This window comes from Eulemur rufifrons, chromosome 10 (genome assembly GCF_041146395.1).
Source record: "Eulemur rufifrons isolate Redbay chromosome 10, OSU_ERuf_1, whole genome shotgun sequence".
Taxonomy (NCBI): domain Eukaryota; kingdom Metazoa; phylum Chordata; class Mammalia; order Primates; family Lemuridae; genus Eulemur; species Eulemur rufifrons.
This window is the reverse complement of record NC_090992.1, coordinates 31,731,528-31,748,378: the sequence shown is the minus strand read 5'-3', so window position 1 is coordinate 31,748,378 and position 16,851 is coordinate 31,731,528. Positions and strand designations below refer to the sequence as shown.

Genomic DNA, 16,851 nt, shown 5'->3' with positions numbered 1-16,851 from the left:
GCACTCTGTTAAGCTCATTACTTGCATTGTCCCCATTTTTCAGATGGGCAGATTGAGGCCCAGAGAACTTAGGTAACATGCCAAAGGCCACAGCTAGTCGTTGGAGGTGGAACTGGAATCCAGGCTCGCCTTCCTCCAGATCCCCTTCTCCCAGCCCCTGCCCTCTGCCCCCTCCTTTCCCAACTCCCAAGCTCATCCCTCCCTGCAGAAGCAGCGGCTGGAAGGCCTGGTGTGGCGGCCGCTGTGCAGCCTGGCCAGAGCCCTCGTTGGCCCTCGGAACCTAATCAAGAAGCGTCTGGACAAACTCCTGGACTTCGAGCGGGTGGAAGAGAAGCTGCTGGAGGTGGGCAGCGTGACCTACGAGGAGGAGGCCACCCGGCACACGTACCAGGCGCTCAACTCCCTGCTGGTGGCCGAGCTCCCGCAGTTTAACGAGCTGGTCATGCGGTGGCTGGGCCAGATCCTGCGCACGTTCGTGGCCCTCCAGAGGGATCTCGCAAAGCAAGTGCTACAGAGGGCAGAGGGCGGCATGGCCCAGGTAAGGCCGCTGGGACCGGGGTGCCTCCGGGGAATAGCTGGGCCAGGCCTTGCAGTCCCTTCAGCCAGCTGTTTGCAGGGGCTGGGAGGGAGGGAGGTGGAACCTTCCAAACGGGCCATCAGCACTTAGGAGGAGGCAGTGGAGACCTTCTAGATCTCTCTCGTGCCTATTCTCCCTCCGTTACTGGAGTCAGACCATGAAAGCAATGATCCGACTGGGACTCAGAAGCAGAAGTTGTTTGCTGGGAACATAATAGAACTTGTGATCAGTCCCTGGAGTGTATTGGAAGTTGGTGACAGAGACAGAAGGTCCCTCTACACAGTAAAGAGTAAATGTCTCAAGCCAGTGTTTCTACTATTGTTACTACTTCTAGCAGCTACTTCTCATGAGCCCTCATTGTATACCTGTTTGGAGCACTTCCCATGCTTTGTCTCATTTCATCCTCACAACAACCCTACAGAGTAGGAATTATTATTATCTTCATTTCAAAAATAAAGGAGCCAAGGCACAGAGAGGTTAAGTAGCTTGCCTAAGGCTGCACAGCTAATAGCAAGCTTTGAACTCTCACAGTTCAACTCTAGAGCCTGGGCTCTGAACCACGATGTTCAAGAGCCTGTGAAGGGAGCTGTCGGCTGATAGCATTACTGGGTTCCAAAGAGGTTTGGACAGACCTCCAAATGCAAATGTGGATTTTGGAATTTGAAGACTGGAGTTGATACAGGAAAGAATGCCCGGCTGCTTCCAGATCTTGCTCTCTGATGTCAACATCAGAGCCGAGTGGCTCCTGGTTCCGACCTTGGGAGCAATTTCAATACTCCTCATACCACATGCTGTGTCCTGTGGTTCACAGTCCCTGGCTCAGCTTTCCCCCTCCAATTCTTCACATGAAAATTCCTCTGAGACTTGCCTTCCCCACCTGTCACCTCTCCCACCCACAGCCCCACTCCACGCCTGCAGCCCTCCCCTGCAGCACACGGCCGTGTTCCCTTTGCACGGGCCCTTCCTTGCCTGGAATGCCCCTTTCGTCCCCCGGGCCTTTCCTGGTGTCTGGCTGTACAGTAGGAGCTTCCCAAATAGGTGACAGATGAATGAGTCTCTCAACGAGCTCTCAGGATTCCTGAGGGCTGGGACTGTGGGCTTTTCCTGCCTTGGGTGGGCTTTATTCTCAGGCAGGTGGCAGAGATGACTACGGACAACTCCAGGCATATACCTTCACATCCCATAGTCCAAAGGAAGAGCAACCCCCTCATTCCCAGCCTCCACACACTAAGTCTGATGGAGGATTCCAGCTGGCCTTGCTCAGTCCGTTGTCCATCCCTTGGACCCATCACTGTAGGTGGGAGGAAGGAGCCCCTGACCACCAGTCCTGTGGCTCTGGCACCATGGTGGGCAATGCTGCTGGACCCTCATGGAGGGATACTTTCTTAAAGGAAAGTGGGCCAGGAGGCAGACAAAGCAATAGCTGACCATGACAAAAAGGTGCATCTGAACACACCAGGGGCTAGAGCGTGGGCAGCCAGGTCTCCCTGTCCTCTCTCTCCCAAAGAGGGCTCTCTTGACAGTGCCTGTCGCCACCTAGCTGCCCCACCACCATCTCTCTGAGCCGGCCTTCAGGAAGCTGGTGGAGGACGAGCTAGGCCAGACCAGTAACCAGCTCCGCTCCTTTCAAGAGACCTTCGAGAAAGTGCCGCCACCTCCCACCACGCAGGTAAGTGTCCCTCCCCGATAAAGGCTGTCAGTTCTTCACCTGCCAGTGCGTGAGGCTCAATCTTTCCTTTCCCCAGTGTTTTCTGTTACCCATGGAAATATTTTCTCTTCCTCTCTTTCCATTCTCTGTGCGCCTGCAGGAGCTGGGGAACATACACCCACATACACACACGCTCCGCATGGCCAGTAAGCAGAAGAGCAGCACAGAACTCTTGGGTCAAGAATAAGAAAACCCACACTTTTTTTTTTTTGAGACAGTCTCACTGTCACCCAGGCTGGAGTGCAGTGGCATCATCATAACTCACTGCAACCTCCAACTCCTGGGCTCAAATGATCCTTCTGCCTCAGCCTCCCAAGTAGTTGGGACTAAAGGTACAGGCTGCCATGCCTGGCTAGTTTTTTAATTTTTTGTAGAGATGGGGTCTTGCTATATTGCCCAGGCTGGTATCAAGCTCCTGGCCTCAAGCGATCCTCCTGTCTCGGCTTCCCAAAGTGCTGGGATTACAGGTGTGAGCCACCACACATGGTCCCCAAATATTTTAATATTAAGTAAAATTAAGATACAATAATGAGCAGCACAATTCACAATAGCAAAGATGTGGAAACAACCCAAATGCCCATCAATACATGATTGGATTAGTAAACTGTGGTATATGTATACCATGGAATACTACTCAGCTATAAGGAATGATGAAGATACAACATCTCTATGGTTCTCCTGGAGAGAGTTGGAACCCATTATATTAAGTGAAGTATCCCAAGAATGGAAAAACAAGCATCACATGTACTCACCAGAAAATTGGTTTCCTTGATCATCACCTAAATACAAATCTGGAAACGACACCAATTGGACATTAGACTGAGGTGGGGGGTGGGGGAGGGGATGGGGGTATGCCTACACAATGAGTGCATTGCGCACCGTTTGGGGAGTGGTAACACTTGAAGGTGCTGACTCGGGAAAGGGGGGGTGGGGAAAAAAATATGAAACTATTGTTTTTTAAAAAAAAAAAAAAAAAAGGTACAATAATGGACAAGTAGGATTAATATCCAAAAACCTGGAACTTCTTCAGATTTGTTATCAAAATGTATCCTCTTCCCTCCCCACCTTCTAATACTAGCTTCAATACCAGCATTCAAGATGAATAAAATGTTTGAATAAGAAGTCATTCAGATTCCAATTTTTGCTATGGTATTTTTTTTTTTTTGAGACAGAGTCTCACTTTGTTGCCCAGGCTAGAGTGAGTGCCATGGCGTCAGCCTAGCTCACAGCAACCTCAAACTCCTGGGCTCAAGCAATCCTACTGCCTCAGCCTCCCGAGTAGCTGGGACTACAGGCATGCACCACCATGCCCAGCTAATTTTTTCTATATATATTTTTAGCTGTCCGTATAATTTCTTTCTATTTTTAGTAGAGATGGGGTCTCGCTCTTGCTCAGGCTGGTCTTGAACTCCTGAGCTCAAACGATCCACCCACCTCGGCCTCCCAGAGTGCTAGGATTACAGGCGTGAGCCACCGCGCCTGGCCTGCTATGGTATTTTTTGATCGCAAAAGACAGTGTTTCAGCTGCATGATGGTTTACAGTCTCTGGCTGGCCAAATGTTTGTTTGTTTGTTTTTTAAGTATTTTCTGTAGGCCGAGTGCAATCGCTCATGCTTATAATCCCAGCACTTTGGGTGGCTGAGGTGGGAGGATCGCTTGAGCCCAGGAATTTGAGGTTACAGTGAGCTGTGATTGTGCCACTGCACTCCTGCCTGGAAGACAGAATGAGAACTGTCTCTAAAAAATTTTTTTTAATTTTTAAAAAAAAATATTCTCTATAACATAAGGACACACATCTTCCAGTCACGTGCAGAGTACACGCAGGTAGTCTGTGTCTTAAAGTAACTGAAGCATCTCTAGGGAGAAAGGGCTCCCAGACTCTGACAGATCTGGGATTTGAGATGTGAAACGAAGGGTGGGGAGACAGCCCCAAAATTCCCCAGAGGGAGAAGGAGGCCCCAGGGACACGGAGAAACAAGAGAAGGAGCCCAGCAGAGCAGACACAGGTGGTCTTCGCACCTGGCCAAGGTGCAGAGAATATCAAAGACCATCAGGGACTAATGTCGCTGCATTTGGGAGGCTGACTCCTCCCGGGCCACAGCTGTCCCCACCTCCTAAACCACCGAGAGCTGCGCCCAGCAGTGGTCTCCCGGGGCCGGGGGTGCCTGGGCCCTGTGTCTCAGGGCAAGGGTGCAGACAGCGAAGAACAGAGCAGCTCTTGGGTGCATCGTGGGAAACTCCTCTCTCTTTCTACTTAAAACAAGTTAACATAACATTTTTTAAACTGGGAAAGCAATGCATACTTACTGTAGAATAGTTAGAAGACACAGAAAGACGAGAAGGAAGAAACCCATGGAAGCATCCGTAATCCCAGTGTGTGTTGCCCCCTGGTAGGAAGACACCCCTTTCCCAGCCTCCCACCGCCCCCCACGCACAAACCTGCCAGGAATTCCTGCCGTATTTGGCGGAGGGCACAGAACCCGGCGGGAGTGAGGTGCCCCCAGGACAGGAGCAGTCCTGGCGATGTCACTATGTGCCCTTCCCAGGGCACCCCAGGGGCACGGCTGTTCTCCATGCCGGTGGGGCTGGTTGGGCTGGAGGACAGAGGCCTGTGTTGGCTACGCCACTCTCTGAAGGAAACGACCCCAGCACCACTGTTCTGAACAGAAGCTGCCCGTGTCTACACTTCCCTTTAAGGACTTGCTTCAAAACACTGGGCTCTCCTGGTTCTTAATCCTGACTCAGCATCCCCATTGGGGTGGGGATGTGGCTGTCTGTGCCCAAACGTCCCTGGAGGGCACCACTGCTACCTCCTCACACCAACACCTACCCCCACGAAGAACACAGTGAATGTGTATGCACACGTGTGGGGGGAGAAAACAGTAAATATATATTTAGCATATTTAGTTTGTGATTGGTTTTACAAAAAGGGGACAACCACCCCTGAGTCTCTTCTTGTTGATGCTTTCGCTGGAGGCAGTGTCATGGAATGGAAAAACAGGAAATGCCAGGAGATTTTTTGGATGAGCTGAAAGTGCCGTCGCAGCACTCCCCCCAGCTAGATGGCACTTTCCCTCTGGGCAAAACTGTCCCTGTGTTTCTGCTCCACTGTTCACAAGGCTTCCGCAGTGCCTTGTAAATGGTAGATGCTCCGCAAATACTTGTGGACTGACAACTCATGAGATCAAAGATAACGTCCCCTCCTTCTGGCCCCGGGCTGGCTATTTAAGATGCCACTTGAATAGGGCCTGGTGCCCACGTGAGGCTCACAGCTTCATGGGCTTGAACACCTGTACGAGGCATTTTCCTGGGGGATGACTTAGCTTGATGTATGGGCAGAAATAAGGGCTCAATCCTAGGAGTTCTATAACTGAGAAATTTCAGAGCTTACATTAGAATTTGAGAGAATTCCCAGAGTTAGAAGTGTCTTCTGAAATGCCATTGGATGCTATGAGCCAGCCGCCTACTAGAGAGGGCGCTATTGCCCTGATGGGGACGGGCCCTTGGGGGGTGCAGGGGGAGTCAGGCCCAGTGCTCCTGGCTCTCAGTGTGGGCTTTGACACGTTCATTCAAGCACCTGTGTCTGTCTCCGCCCTCCTCTCCCTAGCCACTCCATCCAGGGTCTGAACGCCAGGTGCAGGCTCTCCTGAGCAGGTATGGCCCCGGGAAGCTGTATCAGGTGACGAGCAACATCAGTGGGACTGGAACTCTGGACCTGACACTGCTGCGGGGCCAAGTCGTGGCCATTCTGCAAAACAAGGACACCAAAGGCAACAGCGGCCGCTGGCTGGTGGACACTGGGGGTACGTGGGCCTTTGTGGGCCCTTCCTCTCTTTCTGGAGACACGGGCTCCCTTGTGGACCAAAGTCTGGCTGTGCAAATCCAGGATGGGAATGAGCACAGGTGACAAATGCAGGGCTCGGGGCACGGTTAGCTTAGGGTGACTCAGTGGAGCATGAAACACCAACAGGAGGAATTCAGTCTTTCATTGCAAGGACCATCAGCAAGCACCTACTGCGTGCTGGGTGCCATGCACATTAGATGAGGACCTGCCCCAGGGGCCTCACGGGCCATCAAGTTGGACAGAGATAGATGGAGAGAACCCAGCACCGCCTGCGAGAGGGGGATACGCACAGAGGAGTGCTCAGATCCTGGCTACAGGACAGAAGTCTGATGTCCGGAATGAAGGAAGTGATTATCCTGCCTCCTCTGTACTGGCCGTGGCCTTGGGGTGTGCTGCTCAGGTCTGGGTGCCCTAGTGTAACCAGGCTGGAGGCAAGTGGCACCACGAACCCAGGAAAAGACGGCCCAGCAGAGCATCTTCCAAAGAGGGGCGTGTGTCCCCCAGATGAGAGTCGCACAAGATTATTGTGGGGGGATCCACAGATAGGTTTTCCTCCTTCAGACAGTTTATGATAATTGTTACTTAAGTATTTTAACATATCTTAGAAAAATATATAACTAGTCCACAAGCTCATGATTATAATTGTATAATTGTATAGTACAAGGCCACGTTTTAAAAAGTGAGTCAATGAAAAAACTCAAGAAGGTGGTACAAATCAGACAGCAATCGGGAAACAGCACTTTCATGATGTAAGCTGGGAACAAGGGAATGGGTACTAAGCAAGGCCCCGGGGCCAAGAGGGCTGGGTTCGGATTCCAACTCTGCCACTTTACTGTGTGATCTTGGGGGTTCATAGAGCTTCTCTGAGCTTGGCTGCTTCAATGTAAAATGCAGATAACACCCACCCGTGAAGACTAGGTAATCAAGTGTTGGTGCTGGCGCCTAGCAAGCCCGGAAAGTGATAGCCATTCCTAACGACAGCAACCAGAGCAGCACCGGAGTAGCTGCCCCAGGAGGAGGAACTGGGGCTGCTTGGGCAGGAGAAAGGCACTCTCTGCCTCCTGGGAAAGGCAGTCCTAGGGAGAGGAAGTGGCTTTGCTCTGGGCGGCCACCAGAGGGGTGTGGAAGTCGGTGGTGCCAGCACCAAGAAGGCAGATTTCATGCTAGTCCCAGGATGAACTTTTTATCTCTGTCAGAGCTGATCAAATGGGTGGGCTGCCAAGCAAGGAATGAGCCCCCTGTCACTGGGGGTGTGCAAGCAGAAGCTTGAAATCGTGTGTGCAGGGGCAGGGGGCTGAAGTTCCTAGATGACCTTTTCAGGTCCTCTGGGGTGCTGAGAAGCTGTGTTGGAGGCATTCACAGCCACTGACTTTCTCTACCACCGAAAGGGACGGGAAGATGGCCTGTAGCCTATAACCTTCTGCTTGTCCCCTAGGACAGCGGGGGTATGTGTCAGCTGGGAAACTGCAGCCGTACCGCACGGTCCCCAGTGAGGAGGAGCTCAGAGGGCAGGCGAGGCCGCATGAGGACTCCCGACGTCTAACATCAGAGCCCACCCGGGCCCCAGTGCTCTCTGTCCCCACCATGACCCAGGTGAGTCTGGGAGGGGCTAGGGGCTTGCCTCCCCTTGGCCACCTGCACTGGGGCTTGGATTTTCCTCCTCTGTCAACATCTGTGCTCCTCCCATCTGGAGGAGCCACCCTGTGAGGCTGGGGCCTCCATCAGTGTCCAGGCCGGTGTTCTGGCCAGGGGTGGGACCTGGAAAAAGTGGCCTCCCACCCTGCACGGCAGCTCCAGAGGGCCAACCCCTCGTCCCCCATCAGCAGGGCAAGTGGGACTCGTTTGCCTGTTCATTCATGCATTCATTCAGCATCTGCCAGGCACTGTACTAGAGGGGAGGTACAATGATGAACAAAAGCAAATCATGGTCTTTGCCTTCCTCAGACTTGTGATCTGGGGTGGGGAAAACAGTGATTAATAAAATAACTGCCTGAATAACTGTGAAGTTAACAGCAGAGATAAGTACCAGAGCCCTAGGTGTGGAGAGGTCAAGGAAAGGTTTTGCTGAGAAGAATGATGCTTTTTCTCAGCCAGGAAACAGCTCTCTGGAAAGCATGCTCAGCACGTGCAAAGGCCCTGTGACAGGAGAGTGCAGGGGGTGTATTAGGAGCTGAATGAAGCCAGGGAAGTGTGGCCAGGAAGAGAGAGTGATGGGCTGCTCAAGGGGCTGGCAGAGACGGGCCATGAGCCTTGTGGTGGCAGCCTTTCTCTGAAACACAGTGGGAACGTGTGCATGCATGTTCATGGCAGCATTCTTCATAACAGCCCCAAAGTAGGAGCAACCCAAGTGTCCATCAGCATGAATGGATGAGCACAGTGAGGTCTATCCGTACAATGGAATATTACTCGGCCATAAAAAGGGATGGAGTGCTGATGGCTGCCACAGCACGGGTGAGCCTTGAACACTAGGGCTAAGCGGGCGAAGGCAGACACCAAAGGCCACATTCCTCGTGATCCCACTTATAGGGATGTCCAGAAGAGGCCAACCCACAGGGGCAGAAGGTGGATTAGAGGCCGGCAGAGGCTCAGGGGAGGGGAATGGGGAGTGACTGCCGACTGGTGTTAGGTTTCCTATCTCTACTCCAAGCTGGGAAACTGGCCCGGGCAGATGAAACCCTTAGATCTGGAGAGGGGTGGGGAGCTGCAGCAGTGGATCAAGAACCCCTGTTCTGAGGTCGGACAGGCCTAGCTTCGCTGCTGTGTGATTTTGAATAAGTTCCTTAACTTCTCTGATCCTCGATTTCCTTATCTGAAAAATGAGGCAATTAGAAGGATAGAACTGTTGTGAAAAGCAAAACCCAGTAAAGTGCTGGAACAGTGCCAGTCACATAGCAAGTATTAACTGTGGTACTGGCAGATGTGGCCATTGTCCTTAGCACAAAGGGTAGACTTGGGAGGTGATGAATGCCCAGCAGTGGGGACCAGAGCCAGGTGGGACAGGAACAGGATAAACAGCCTTTCTGGATTGAGTGTGTCTGTCTGCCCGCCATGACCGTTCCTGTGTCGTTCCCGTGTGTTTCAGGTGGTGGCAGTGTACCCCTTTGTGGCCAGAAGCAGCCATGAAGTGAGCCTGCAGGCAGGCCAGCCCGTGACCGTCCTGGAGGCCCAGGACAAGAAGGGGAACCCGGAGTGGAGCCTGGTGGAAGTGAACGGACAGAGGGGATACGTGCCTTCTGGCTTCCTGGCCAGGGCCCCAAGCCCGGCTCCGTGGGGCTGGAGTCTGCCGTCTTAGGGCGCCCTCCTTGGAGCCCACATTGCCAAGGGATGGGGGCACCCAGAGACTGTGAGCCTGGACAGAAAAGGAGCAAAGAAAAGGTGGGGGTGGAAGGGAAGAGTGGGCCAGGAGGGTGAAGGGCACCCAGAAGGCAGCCAGAAGAGGTGGGTGGGACTTGCAGAGCCCTTGGCGTAGGTGGACACAGAAGGTTCCAGCCAGGACTCATTATGTCAGCACAAAGAAGCCATTCCAGCCTGGGGCCACAGCACCCTGGACAGCAGGCCACAGCTGTGGCCAGATGTACTGTGCCTCCCTCTGGGCCTGCCCGACCGTGGGAGCGGGTGGCCCAGGTGAACGTGAGCTGTGTGCTGTGTGGCTGCAGGGAGGGGCTCTGGGGAAGCCCAGCGCTGCCTGGCCGGGCAGTTCACTTGCTGCGTGTGGTGTCGAGAAAAGACCCCAGACTACCAGTCGGCTTTGATTTCTCCGTGCTGGGAGCTGAGTTCCCGTGGGCAGTGAAGCACGGGCAGCCCTCTCCCGCAGGGAAGCCATGGGTGTGTGTGACTCAGTGGAGAGGTTCCCGGGAGACTCCTGGCTGGGCCTGGGAATGGGTGTGACCAAGTCACAGTTCTGGAATATGTGTAGGCAAATTCAGAGGCTGTTCCAGGGAAGAGGGGATTTTGACGGTGTGTTAAGGAGGGTGTGTGAGGCTGTTGGCTGTTTTCCCTGCACCAGGGACAAAGGAGTATGCAAATCATAGAAGAAACTATGAAGTATAAAGGTCTGGTGGATGGGGAGGTTAGGCAATGGCTTGTTTCCTGTTTCTGGATAGAAGGGGCACCAGGGGCAGCCCCCAGTGGGTTCAGGGTGCCTCTGAGGGCCAGGAGGCAGTGGCGGATGTGATGCCAGTTGGCTGTGGGACCTTAGACACGGGGCACAACCTCAGTTTTCCCATCCAGAAAGCCCTAACTCGCAGGTTGCGTTGAGAATGATGTGAAGCCAAGCGTGTGGAGGCTCCCTGTAAACTCCGAACCGTGATACGAATGTAAATGCTGTCATTGTGTCAGGATGGCCCCAGCCATCAGCCGGCAGGGCTGGCAAGCGGAAGCGTCCACGCGGCCACTCCCCACGCCTGTGTCCGGGGCAGCACACGTTGCCAATCAACATGGCGTCCTTTCCTATAACCCAGGATCTACCTCGGGGTACCTCTCAATACTGCTTTCTAGTTAGCCGACTCTTAAACTGGGTAAGTGAGGCATCCCTTTCCAGAACCTGGGAGTTGGAGGCCCTCAAAGACTGTCCCTGTTTGCAAGGAAGACCGGCGCAACGGGGCCATGCTGGGTGCAGTCGCTGCGGGATCGTCACCTCGGGGCTGTTGCTTTGGGCGAAGATAAATTGTGAGACTCACAGAAAGGGGCAAAGGTAATCCAGTGTGGTCTTTATACAACGTACACAGTTTGGAACCAACCCAAGTTAGGGTGTATGTAAAACAGGTGGCAGTTTAGATTTATTTCCAGGAACACCTCTATGTTCTAACTATAGTGCCTAAAGTGATGCGCTCTGGTTTTTGAAGAGCTTTTAAGAAATATATACCTGTCTGTGTCAGACAGTCTGTAACGTGCCTCTCCGGGCTTGTTAAAGCATGAAGACTGCGTAGTATGAGAGAAACTCTGCCCCCACGATCCCTTTCTCAGCACCAAATTCATTTTATAGGATGCTCTTGACTCATTTTCCTTTCTCTTTCCTGCTCAGATTTCTGATAAAAATAGAAGCATAGGGGAACAGATAATAAAATAGGAAATCCACTGTGGGCTCCGCAGATACTTGCTGAGAGCCTGTCGTGTGCTTCTGGCACAGAGGTTCTCGGTGTGGCTGCTCAACGGGAGTTACCTGGGCAGCTTTCAACTATGGCAAAAGCCAGGGTCCCTCCCACCCAGAGATGCTGATGAAATTGGCCTGGGATCTGGCTCGGACCTCAGAAATGCCGACAGCTCCCCAGGTGCTTCTGAAGTGTAGCCAGGGGGGTTGAAGACCTCTGCCCTAGAAACACAGTGGTGGACAGGTAGAGCTGGGGTCAGAGGTGGCCGTGAACTCTCACCTAGCATGTGCCTAGCAGCGCTTTGCACTAGCTGTTTCAAACAGGCAGCTTCAGAGGCAGTTTGAAATGGAACAGCCTGTTCTGTCAGGTCCCAGAATGTATATTTATTAAGTGCCATTAAAAGGGACCTGAACAAAATTGGATGTCTCGTAGGCATAAGGGAGGAAAATGAAACATACTTGGAACCAAGTCTATCTCATGAAGGGAAAATAAAAATGTATTCAGTAGCACATGAGTTATGGTTTCTCATAGACCAGGGAATAAGATTAAAAGTCACTGAGGGGTGGGAAAATGCATATTGAGAAGTTGGAGAAGGTCTGTATTTTCTCCAGGGGACTCTGTATAATGTGCCTTTTCACCCTCCAAATGCCTAGAACCACTGTACTGTGTCTTACTGATTTCACTGTTGGGCTGCCACGTACTAAACTGGCTCAGATATTTGCCTGTGAACTGAACAAGACTTGCAGGAGTGGAAGACTGATTCGCAAGGGTACCCCTTGCTTCCTGCGATGGAGTGAGAATTCTTAAACCCTTTGGCCTCCAACTCAATTTTCTATATGAGGACAAGATTGCAATATCAAAAGAAAAACAAATGAATTCTTGGTTAATATGATGAGCCCTGGCTCAGTGAGGAACTGATGTGAACTGCTGGAAATAAAGGATTTCAAAGATGTAAATGTCGCTGGCATTCGTGTGACTCTAATTGTTGGGTAGTCAGATGCCCCAGCATGTCACTGGTTCGCTGGTCACTTGCTGTATATCAAAGTGTCATCTTGTTCACTCCTGTGTTCATTTAACAAGTGCACACACCCTTCATGCCTCCAGGAGCTGGGCTGAGCTGCTGAGAAGGCAGGAAGGAGTCAGAAAGAGGAGGCCCTGTCCTCCCAGAGCCCACAGTCTGGTGAGGGAGACAGACAAGTCAGCAGCAGTCACTTACATGTGGCGTAAGTGTCAGGATGCGGCAGTAGCAGGTGTCATGCCGGCCCAGGGGTGGGACCTGCCTCTGAGTCAGACTTGCTGGCCAAGGAAGGCTTCCTGGAAGAAGTGATATCCAAGCTGAGGGTGGCTGGGATTAGGTGAAGCTGGCAGGGCGGGCACATGCAGAGGCCCAGAGGTGACAAGTGTGGCATGTCAGGGAACTGAGATGCTGTAGAGCCAAAATGCAGGGCCTGTGCGGGGGTGTTAGCAGGCACAGTAGAGAGGTCAGCACAGTGAGTAGCCCTGGGTTTTATTCTGAAGGCAGTGGGGGCCACTAAAAGGTTTGAGGTGGAGGAGTGACATGCTCTGGGGGGTATTTTAGGAGCTCACCAGGCTCTGGCTGCGTGCTCTGTGAAGGTAGGAAGCTTTGATTCACCCCAGAGTCTCCCTGAGCCTCTGCCACATGGCTGGAGTAATAGATGTTCAATACACATTGCTCAGAACCTCCAAGAGAGCATGGGGACAGCAAAACCCCGCCTTCAAGGAGTCCCCAGCTGGCTGGAGGGTACAAGCGTCAAGCAGTTGTTTGGCCTATGAGGAAGGATGTCCTCCGCCCCAGGGGGGTGCTATGGGCAGGCTTGTGGGCGCTCTGACAAGGGGGAGATCTGGGAAGGCCCAGGTGGGCAGGGGCAGTTTCCCGGAGGAGGTGGGGCAGGTGCTTGGCTTATGGGATGAACAGGCTTGGGGAAAGCAAAAGGGACAGACGCCTTCTCAGGCCTGGGAAGCAGGTGGTGGCAGAAAAATGCTCAGCTCTTGGCCTTAGAAAACCTGGGTCCAAGGCCCACTTGACCACTGGCACGTAGCAAAAGCGTTTACCACGGTTTCCATCATGGAGAAGTCTGACGAGGGCCCCAGACTGCCCTGGCCTCCCCACGTGGACCCAGAAGCACCCACTGCAGAGTTCAGGCTCAGCTCAGGGAGCCCTGGCTCCCTCCACCAGGTCTTCACTTCTGACGTGGAAGAGTTATCTTAGGACCTGTCATGGCAGGGCAGAGCCTAAAATACTCTGGACTGGGGGGTAAGGAAAGCGCTGGATTCCACTCCTGGCAACCTCCCGGGGACTGGGATCCTGAAAAATCCACTCACTTAACCTTGTCATTTGTTTTCAGTAATTTCTCGTTTGTAAAATGGGTACAACAATTCCTGTTCTCACGGGGTTGGTAAGAGGACGAAAGGAGATGACCAGGGTGAATGCGGTGCACGTGTCGCTGTGCGTGCGCTGTGCGTGATGGAATAGCAAGCGTCCCTGCCGTGTACCGACGGAGCGTGTGAACTGTGGCCACCAGGGGGCAGCGGGGCTCTTCCAAGCGCCTTTGGGGTAATGGCAGGTGGTGCGAATGAGAGGAAAGTCCAGGTGAAAGACATTAGGGAGTGGCGGGGACTGTGTTGGAGCGGAGACCGCACACTCGGCCTAACGAGCTGCAGCTTCGTGGCTCCAGTCAGCTGCTGCCACTTCAGAATGAGAGCCCAGTGGTGCCAGAATACGGATTTTTCAAGAGAAGCCAGAGTTTTTGCTTATTTGTTTGTTTTTATTTATTTTTTGATGTAAAATCTTCTGTGTGGAGATTATGTGGTCCACGACAGGTATCCTCTGCATCTTCTGCCTGAGAGTGGGTGGACTGTTCCGGGTAGAGAATTTTCCCTGAAGAATTCGTATCATGTCTTTACAGTGCCTGCGAAATGCCTCCAGGCGTCCTCACTTTCCTCATTACTTCATCAGACATTAATCTCCCCTCCTTAGATCCCTAAGAAGCATTGTTTCTTTTTGCTATTGTTGTTGTCTTCAAGCTTTTATTAGAGCATTGGTCATCTTTTCTGACCCACCAGCGAGGATCCTCGAAGTACCTTTCTCAAAAGGTTCTTCGGTGATTAAACGAGATACCGATGTAAAAATCACGTAGCCAAGCACCTGGCTCATCGGTGCTCAAGAAACGTAGTTGTCGTTATTATGGGGACTTCAAAAGAGATGCATGAAATCTGGAGGTTTGCAGGGCCCATCTGCTGCCCGTATGTGGCATAGTGACGAGGCCTGGACTCTCCCCTGTGTAGAAGCAGCCCTGGGTCCTGAGGGCTTGCCTGGGCTTGGGCGCAGCTCTTCACTCAGGGGCTGCTGTCTCGCCCAAAGGCATTCCTGGGACCGCCCTTCCTCGCCCGTCCCTGGGGCTGCCGGTCTGGGGCAATGGCCACGGGCATGCACGGCCTGGATTCTCTCCTGCCTCTCTCCGGCTATAGCGCTTTCTGTCATCCACCTCATCCGGACAAGGACTAGTCAGACAGGTCATCAGACAGTCATCAGGCTTGCTGGCTGCTGCTGGAGCAGTTCCTGTCGTCTCAGGTCCAGGGCAGCCAGGAGCAGCCTCTCGAATGTTCCCAGGGGACCCAGCAGCTTTGGGCCCACGATTCCTTGTGAGAGGCTCCAATAGCAGATTAGGGAGTAAAAGGAACGGGGGCAGACTGGGTTTGTCCTCGTACTGACTTACGACCCTCGGAGGCTGGGCTCAGGGGCACCAGCTGCTAATGTTCAGTTAATAACTGGAGGTCTCAGGCAGCCCCCTGGTTTCCAGAACATCTCAGGGTGCTTCTGGGTTCCCCATCTCGGGCCTGTCATCGGTCCTCACGGGTCTTGGCTTCCTTGGGGCCTGTGAGTGGACACTGAGCTCTGAACAGTGACTGCGAGTTTGGGACAGCCCTGGCCCTCAGGAGGGCTGGGCCAGAGGAAGATAGAGTAGCAACTGCCCCTCCTGAGCAGCTCGTGTCTCCAGAGGAGGGTTACTGGCTTGCTTGCTGTCACATTCGTTCCCCGCCCCGCTCTGTCCGACTGCAGGGAACTGTATTTCCCAGGCTCCTCTGCCGCCAGGCTCCCTGGTAGTTTGGGCCCACAGGAGGCACTGGCAGGTGGGAGACGCCGAGGCTTTCCCCTCCTCTCTGCTTTAGGCAGCATCTCTGCCAGGGCTGCTCTCCTCTGTGGCTCCCGCTCCCGCTAGATGGCCCCTCTCTCATGGTCCCAGGGCCCATCAGACAGGTCTGGCCGAGCTCCCTGTGTCTTGTCAGGTGCCCCCAGGTGCTGGGCACTACCAATACTGCCTTTTCTCTATGTCCCTCCCTCCTAGGGGTTTAGTGTCTTTTTGTTCATCTCTGGGGTGCTTCTCAGATCTTCTTTCACCTGTGTAACCAACTCCCTATATTAAATTCCTTCTGTTCAGATGCATGGGGTGGTTTCTGCTTTCTGACTGGACAGTAGCTGATACACACTGATATATACTCAGGAGCCAAGGGTGCAGCCAGGGGCTGCGTCTTGGTTCTGTGGGACTCCCAGGTACCTCTGCCCCTCCGGCTGCCCGGCCCTTGGGGAACACTGGGGACCATCACCAGGTCTTCCTGCACCTTCTCTGGGTCAGGGGACTGTCAGCTCTCCCAACACAGAGCTCTCGGAAGTGTCTACAACCACAGGGAGCTAAGTGGGTCAGGGTCCAGGATCAATGGCTGTGGGAGTCAGCTGGGCCTACTAATTGCAGGGCCCAGAACAGACAGAGGAAATCCAAGGGCCACTGTGTCAGAGCAGAGCCAGGCTTTGGGCACGGGCCAGGCCCCACGGCCCTGGGGCAGGAGAAGGAGGACGAGATTTTCCAGCTCTGGTGCCTAGTAACATCTGTCCCTGGCAGTGAGCCCCAGGTCAGGGAGATGGGAAGGCGGTAGTGATTCTGGCCAGGGAAGAGGCTGCTGGTCTTGATTCTGGGGTCTCAGGGCTCCCAGACATGTACCGGGGAGCCTGTGGTGAGGGGATAGACCAGTGCATTAATAGCAGTAACCGCAGCTTCTAGTCACGACTCACAGGGCCGTTTGAGGCTTACATGCGGGAATCCACTTTCCATGATTAATCCGGTGCCTGGCACATAGGAAGCTCCCAAGAGCTGCAAGCTAAAAAGACCAAATACAAATCGCAGCAGCAGCCAGCCACCATGGGCCTCATTCTGTAGGCACGTCACAGGACAAGCAGTTGGGATCGAGCCTCGGGCCTCTGCCCTGGGGCAGGGCTGGGGCTGGGGACATAGATCTGGCTGCCAGGGCTCGAAGAGGGTCGAGTCAGGTGAAGGGGTGGTGAGGCTGGGAGGGCACGGCGACCCCGGGGCTCAGTTCCCAGGGACGCGGGGAGGCAGCAGGTGTCCAGCAGGCAGTTGAGCCCCAGTGGGACACTTGGGGACAGGCACCTCCTAGTGTCCAGGCAGGACAGAGGTCAAAGCCAGGTCAGAGAGTGGACAGCAGGGTTCCAATCTTTGGGTTAGGGCTCAGCTCTGGGGACTCCGGGATCAGGCCCATTAAAGATACAGAGATCACAGTAGGAGGCAGAAATGAGAACTGGGCACAAGCTAGGGTC

The 16,851-nt window shown here is 53.5% G+C and overlaps 1 protein-coding gene across 1 annotated transcript in view; it reads left to right on the top strand.

Moving 5' to 3' along the window:
• Positions 1 to 12,201, top strand: part of ARHGEF37 (Rho guanine nucleotide exchange factor 37) — a 45,477-nt gene extending 33,276 nt beyond the window's left edge. Inside the window, exons 9-13 of the mRNA XM_069483937.1 lie at positions 209 to 538; positions 2,118 to 2,246; positions 5,893 to 6,088; positions 7,565 to 7,722; positions 9,212 to 12,201. Of these exons, the coding sequence (XP_069340038.1) occupies positions 209 to 538; positions 2,118 to 2,246; positions 5,893 to 6,088; positions 7,565 to 7,722; positions 9,212 to 9,421 (1,023 nt within the window). The 3' untranslated portion in view covers positions 9,422 to 12,201. The remainder of the gene's footprint in view (positions 1 to 208; positions 539 to 2,117; positions 2,247 to 5,892; positions 6,089 to 7,564; positions 7,723 to 9,211) is intronic.
• The last annotated feature ends 4,650 nt before the right edge of the window (positions 12,202 to 16,851 follow it).